This window comes from Limulus polyphemus, unplaced genomic scaffold (genome assembly GCF_000517525.1).
Source record: "Limulus polyphemus unplaced genomic scaffold, Limulus_polyphemus-2.1.2 Scaffold1176, whole genome shotgun sequence".
NCBI classification, from domain to species: domain Eukaryota; kingdom Metazoa; phylum Arthropoda; class Merostomata; order Xiphosura; family Limulidae; genus Limulus; species Limulus polyphemus.
The window spans coordinates 9,381-17,168 of record NW_013666786.1 but is presented as its reverse complement, the minus strand read 5'-3'; the positions used below and the strand labels follow the sequence as shown (position 1 = coordinate 17,168).

Genomic DNA, 7,788 nt, shown 5'->3' with positions numbered 1-7,788 from the left:
TATATATATATATATATATATATATATATATATATCACAAAGATCAAATCCACTATATTCTTTGATTGAACTACTTTTGGTTTAATACTACTTTTTGTTTTAATATAATGAGGTTTTATAAAACTTAAAAAAAGTAAATACTTACAGGGTAGCCAAATCCTCCCATACCCAGAGAGTCTTCTAATTCCTCCTGAGAAAGAGCTTCTGTCCATAACCAACCCCACTGGTTTCTTTTATATTTTTCACCTAATTTTTTAAGGATACTTATGTAATTGTTTCGACAATCAGACTGACAATCAAGTAATTGTGGAAGAACACTGATGATGCATAACTGGGAATTTTCACAAACATCTTTTAGGATACTGCCACCAGTAAGCTGAAATTGAAGAAAGTCCAAAAATATATATATTATATAGTAAATCTTAGACAGCTAAAGACTGTAGTTTTAAACATATAACTATCAGCTATATCAATAAAAAAGTATCATCCTACATACACACATTTCTTATTTGTCTTGATGCCATTTTTGTGAATTTATAGTAGTTTAAATGGAACAGTTTGCATTTAATACAATTACTACAAACTTATGACAATATTTTATTCTGAATAAATATTAGGTGTCACTTAAGGTTAACATAGTTATTGACAACTTCAACAACCACACTTATTTTCACACATTTTGCATTTTTACCCAAATGTCATATTTCTAAAGTTGTAAGTCTATCCAGTCAATAAGACTGAAGCTATAAAATTTTTTCTCATATGGGAACATCAGAAATACAAGTGCATACAGTGACCAAAACAAAATACTAAAGGTTTACAGCTCACTCACATAACAAATCCTAAAGACTAACCAATCACTACTCTCCACTGCACAGTCTCATATGAATGGTAGAATTTGAACATACATATCCATATCATTCAATCATGTGAGACCTTCATGTAGCTATGATATTCATTTAGGAGGTCCTAGAGGTTATGCAAATGAAATATGAAAACTATAAGATGAAGAAAAGTATTGTTATAGTTAAAATGAAAAATCACCTTGCACTCAAACTATTCACAATTTGAGTGTAAATAACTACTATAGATAAATAAAATTTTTTATTAGAAAGATGTAATAATGTAATACTTTGTGTACAAAATATTTATGAATTTTAATAAAATCTTACCAGGTTTTGAGAGGAACGATCAGAGTTACAGTATGTTTCTTGCATAAATGTTCTTCCCCAATCGAGCTGATGTGAAAAACATCAGCCCGTGCCGAAAAAGGTAAGAAATTTTATAAAAGTAGTATCAGTTATATGCATACTAAATACCCATTTTATTTTATAGCTTATGTGACTAATGAGTACAAACCTCTTTTAATTCTGGAGGAGGAGCATTTTCTGCAAATTTCTCTAATGCCCAGTTAATAATATCTGATGCTGTACGACCTCCATCATACTCTTCAGCATCGTCTTTTGACCCAGCTGGGAAATACTTGATAGTTGGAAATCCTTGGATCTGATATTTTAAAAACAGCTCTTCATTCAAAAGTTACACTTTCAGATGTATTCTTTCAATACAAACTATTTTCAAACAAATTAAGAAAACTACAAATGATAGTATTGATAAGTTGTAAAATCTATATCATACACAAAAAAACCAGTAAATATAACTGGAGTAAAACAACTTAGTGTTCTACAAAAAAAAGATATATTAAGTTATTGAATTAAAACTTAAACTAATTCTACTGAAAAACTAGACTTTTTAATGTTAAGAACAGTTATGACTTAAAATATAATCAATACTGACAGTCTAAAATACATCAAATGGTCTATAAAAACAAAATTTTAATTATCAGCATATTAAATCACTATCAATTTGAAAACATTTCAACTTACTCCATATTTGTTAGCAAGAATGGTGTGTACAGTGGCATCAACGGCTCCTAGTTTAACTTTGCCCTTGAGTTCTGAAGCAGCTTCTGCCCAATGAGGGGCTAAATTTTTGCAATGTCCACACCAAGGGGCATAAAACTCCACTAACCACATGTCTTCACTTTCCATAACAGTCTCAGCAAAGTTTGAATCCGTTAATTCAATAACATCCTTTGGGTCTGCCTAGTGTGAAAATGCTTTCACTTACTCATTCATAAAAATAAATGCAAAAAGTTAATAAAAACATAAAAATTATAAAATAACAAAAAATAAAATAAAAGTAATTAGCTTAAAGTTAAAATTTTCCTCATCTGCATATGTATTTCTGATAAATACTCACCTCTCACACACACATATCTATTTTCCCCATGTATCTGCCTTAGAGATATGCATGCCACTAGTCTTTAGGCAACTCCCACCTAAACACAAGATTTCTCATGATTTGCACTACTGCATAATGACTATTTCACAGTAAAAGCTCTCCACCAATAGGAGGGGGACATAACCTCCCTGTGCACTAGCTCCTCTATGCTTTTGAAATTGTGATCTTCATTCTATAACAACAAGGCAAAGAAAACAAATGTAGTTGCACAGAATGTGGGGCAGAAAGGTGTGAAGAGGTGAATATCTATAAGAAATCCAATTTCAGCTTAGAAAAATTTTAATATCTGAGATGATACACATGTCTCACACAGAATGCTAAAATCCCACATTGATATAGTGGAGGGACCAGTGCAAAATGTACCTATATGAGCTCTCTGCAGAAAGCACCTGAAGGAAACCAATGTAGTGTGACTCTTGATGGCAAGAGCTCCATTGGGGCACATTCTTCTCCCAGAAGAGAATGGAGGAAGAGGCAAATGAGCCCCATGTGTCACATGTATAGGTGGAATAAGAACATGTCTATCTAGGTACTTGCATACAAGGGGTCAGAGAACCAATATATGTAAGCATGGTTGAGGTGCATTCAGACCATACCTTGGAAGGAGGTCACAGAAATTAATCATGCGTGCTTGTCTCAACTCTACTGGCAGACTCTTAGAAAGACACCAGCTGCAGAAGGAGGGTACATATGGATATTATGTGCTCATCTTGACTCTACTGAACAGATGCAGACTGCAGGAGGAGGGCACAGTATAGTTTGAAGTGCTTCTTGCATGTTGTTGGTATAATTATATGAAGGGTGACCTGGGCTACATTAACAGTGTCACCACTTCCCCAGTGAGTGGCACATTTTTCTTCTAGCCCCCATGGTTAGGTCCCAATCAGTTAGGGTTTTCCATGGTCCACCACCCCAGCAGCTTGGAACTATAAATGGTAAGAGTCTCCCTTGCTCCACTTGAAGAAAGAGGGAAGAAAATCGTGGTGGGAAGACCTGGAGAATAATTCTGGATACCCATTGATCCTGTTTCAGCCAGAAAGGTCTTTTACTCGAGAGAGTGCAACAGGCTGCCACTGAATAATGGACTATCCTGGAAAAAGCCAGCAACAAGGGTGCTCTGCCTGCTTCCCTGGCTTTTCAAAATAGTCTGGATTGGACAGTAGACAGTATAGTATTCCATAAGGATACCTCAAGTGGTCTTGTGTAACACCCCATCTCAACAGTGGGCATATATAGAGCCAGGGAAAATGGTATGAGTGCTTTCCATTATTCTGGCTCAGTGTGGAATTTTGAAAAATAAATGTACCCTGAGAAGCACCACCATCCTCCCAATGGGATCCTGTAAGCAAATGCTATAAACCAAAAGAGATTGTTCTCATCTGTCCAAAGATGATGGGTAGGTTGTAGGACGGCAAATAGTCAGGACATGACTTTTAGAAGACGAACCACCAGATGGCATGAACTGGGCACAAAGGTCTGTTTGGATCTGAACGATCATAGAAGAAGGAAATAGAAGAAAGGAGTAGAGGTCTCTTCCCCAAATGATTGAGAGAAAAATGACCAGTCTGGGGAAATAAGAATGATGGAAAGGAGACGGGATGAGTCACTAGCATAAAGATCTCCATGATGTCAACCACAAGTGAAAAGTGAAAGGAATATGTCCAAAAATAAAGTGGTAGAAGTTCCAGGTTCCCAATGGCTCAATGGGCACATGTAAGAGTGTGCAGGATGACATTGAGGTCCCAGTCAATCATGGGAGCAGGTTGAATATGTCTACAGATAAGGAAGGACCGGAATGGAGGAAACACCTTGCAGTATTGAAAAATGTTAAATGGTGAAGAAAAGGCTGCTCAATAAATGAACAGCCTGATAAAGGGAAGGGTGGTGTTCGATGATAGAACAAACAAGAGGAAGGTGGTGACAGATGGGCCAACGTCAAAAGCCATGCTCCCCACGTGGTAGAAAGATCAGGTAGAATGATACCCAGACTAGGAAATGAAAGAATTACCAGACAGGATAGTCCGATTCAATGGGCTATGGACAAGTCTAATCCAAACAAGAAGACGGAAGGACAAGATCCTGTAATAGAAAAGAGATTAGATATGTTGAAGCAACTGTGTATATAATAGGCAAGGGAAGAGTGGGTGAGGTTGTTAAGTGGCACAGAAGAGGGAACCTAAGGTAAGTCAGCCAAAGGGTTACCACCAAGATGACACAACAAAAAGTGTCTAGTCAAGACTAGGACACTAGGTAAAGGCTTGAAACAAGAGGGAGAAGCATAGGTGAAGAGGTGTAGGTCTAATGTGAGAGGGGATAATGGAACACAAATGGTGATATTGGACTGGTACATCCACCCAAACAGATACTAGCATAGAGGAAGGGACAGGGAAACATTATTATAAGTATTAGACCAGACCTGGTGGAAGGCAGCAACAACCAGGGCCAAGAGATGGAGCACAGATTATCAGAAGAGAGGAAGCATGAAAGTAAGATGGTTCACTAAGCAACAATGAGTGGAGTCCTCAAGAGAGCATCCCCAAATGGAAATTGGGGGAGAAGAGACCATCTGCAGGAAGAACATGAATCTGGCCAAAAGAGACAGTGTGCAATCCAGTATATAACAGGCAAGAAAACCATCTCAGTAAGAATTGGCCCAATAAGGAAGATCTGGGGATTGAAAGCAAGGGGCTCTACCCCATGCCAGTTAATTTTAAAGAAAACCAAAGAATTGTTAGAATGGAAAATAACAAAATTATATACTAGGAGTGATAATAATAGTATCATGCCCAAAAGTCTACCAGAAGATTTAGCAAGTTGCTCTCCAACAAGAGAGGGAAGCATAGGTGAAGAGGTGTAGGTCTAATGCGAGAGGAGGTAATGGAACACAAAGTAAGTTGTAGTTGGAATTTTCATCCAATAGCCTTCTTTTTCCCAAAGTTTACAAGTAAACCATTTAAATTTTCATACTGTGAGAATTCTATAGATATTATGCAAAAACTCATCATAAAAACTTTAATTTCTGCCACTGATTAAATAGGTTCGTTGTTTTCTATATTTAAGTTGCACAGGCTGAACAATGAACAGCATTTTTTTTTACACTGTCCACTACTAAATTACCTACAATATAAAATAAACATTTATTAATATTTTAAACAAACTATTCAATTTTGATTGAAAACTCGCATACCTAAAAACTTTAACACGTTATTCTTACTCACAGATGATATATATGAAGTCTAAATAGAAAAGCTTCCTTTTAATATAATTTAAGTGTCAGAATGGTAATCCAAACCATCATCATAATATTTAAACAAAACTTTCCAACAAGAGCTTTAATTGAGCTGTCTCACATATTTTCAAAGGAAATGATCATTTCTCATGAAATTTTAAGAGTAAATTAGTAAGTATTTGTAATAATGAATTTATTACCATATTGGTTAATTAATATTTGTAAAACATTAATGCTAAGTTAATTTTTATTGTAGGTGATACTGAGAAAGTTTTTTGGTGGCATCTTGGTTCAAATTTGAAGAATAATTACTAAATCTGCAATTTTTGGAAATATACAACATCAGATGTCAGTCATTACTATCTTTGTATAAGAGTCATATTCAAATAAACCAAAATGTACTGTCTAGGGTTAATAACAGCTGAGAAAGGATTACCGAGATATAACAATATCAAATATTAGCAACTCCGAGCCAATTTTCAGCCAATCAATGGAATTACAATGCATTGATTAAAATCACACAGTAATAGGACTTCTTATGTAAGACAACCATAACAGATTTTATTCTGAAACAAAATGTAAAATATTCATAATTTTAGAATGCTCATGATTTTTTACATATTACTCTGATTATTTACCACAATGGAAGTTACTTACATTTCGTTTTCCACCTCCACTACTGCCTCCAAATTTTTTTCCACCAAGTTTTGCTTCTACATTTTTTCTAAGTTCTCGAAATGCAGCATCAACCAATCCCTGAGCAGTTCGGGCACCACTGTAGTCTTGTGGACTCTTTTTATTAGTGCCAAAAATCTTGACTGTAGGAAAACCCTTTACACCATACTCTCCACCTAGCGATTTTTGTTGATCAGCATCTACAGCTCCCACCTTAACCACTCCCTAAAAAAGAAATATAAGAACTTGAAATTATCATCATGTAATGTTCCAAAATAATTTATTGAAACAAAAACTTTAAAATTTTTTATTACTAACAAACCTTTTCATCTACAAATTATATTTCTAGACAAAATTATGTAAATGTGTTAATAAAAACAAATTTCACTGGGTCCACTAAAAAACAACAACTGCACACTGAGTAATGAACTGGGTTGAAACTTTGTTTGCTTGCAAGTTGAAACCCAGGTAATTTAAATGGTAGAGTGTTGGTCTACGTAATATAGATCGTGCAGAGGTTTCTGCATTCAAGCACTAGCCAGGATAGAATGCTTTTCAGTTATTTCAGATTTTTACCAGTATTATGCATGTGTGCTGATGTCAAGAATAATGCTGTTCTCTAATTTCTTTACCTCCAAATTTCTTTTATGTTTAATGATTACATTCAATGATGTGTTTTTTTCAAAACTTATAAAAACATCAATATATTTTATGTTCAATTTTCTTACATTCTTACCTTTAATGCAGTGGCAGCTTTAGAATATTCTGGTGCAAATGACTGACAATGACCACACCTGTTCAAAAATATTTAAATGTATATTAATTAATGTTCCTTAATGAAAATGTTAAGCACAAATCAGTAACATTAATGACATGTACAACCACGATATTAAGACACCATTAAATATTACATATTTCTTAAATAAAATTTATATATCAGATTAACCAGATGTGCATGGGGTTGGTCCATTGGACGTATTACCATATTGGCTAATTAATATTTTGAAAACATTTATGCTAAATATTTTTATTATTATTGTAGATAATATTGGGAAAGGTTGTTTGTGCCATCTTGTTTCAAATTTATAGAAAGATTAAAAAATCTGTGATTGTTCGAAACATAAAACATTAGATGCCAGTCATTACTAATCTTTGTATGGAAATCATAATAAACTAAACTATACTGTTTAAGGTTATTACAATATCAAATATTAGTAGGTCTGATCCCATGGTGGTGAAGGAATGTAGACTGTAAATCCAAATTTAATGGATGTATCTACATGAAATATGGCTAAAATTTAGTAAAATGTACAAGACTGTTGTACATAAAAAAAATCAGATGTGATACAGCAGCAGTTGTACTTAAGATATGTCTGTGAACCTACAACATCAGTTTGACAGAAACAAGTTGGAATGCAAGGTGATGTTCATGTAAAGAATAAAAAATACTTATATTCATCATGCAATTTGCATATTGCATTTGCTACACCTATAGAACCTCTGAAATGCAATACAATTTTGTCAATACCTATATCTACCTATCTATATATATATATATATATATATATATATGTATCTTG

General features: G+C 34.3%; 1 protein-coding gene across 1 annotated transcript in view; it reads right to left on the bottom strand.

Moving 5' to 3' along the window:
- Positions 1-7,788, bottom strand: part of LOC106462470 (protein disulfide-isomerase A6-like) — a 21,682-nt gene that overhangs the window by 7,107 nt on the left and 6,787 nt on the right. The window contains exons 4-8 of the mRNA XM_013922395.2: positions 6,945-7,002; positions 6,191-6,433; positions 1,887-2,105; positions 1,360-1,506; positions 146-376 (exon numbers count right to left, since the gene is read on the bottom strand). Coding sequence (XP_013777849.1) covers positions 146-376; positions 1,360-1,506; positions 1,887-2,105; positions 6,191-6,433; positions 6,945-7,002 — 898 coding nt within the window. The remainder of the gene's footprint in view (positions 1-145; positions 377-1,359; positions 1,507-1,886; positions 2,106-6,190; positions 6,434-6,944; positions 7,003-7,788) is intronic.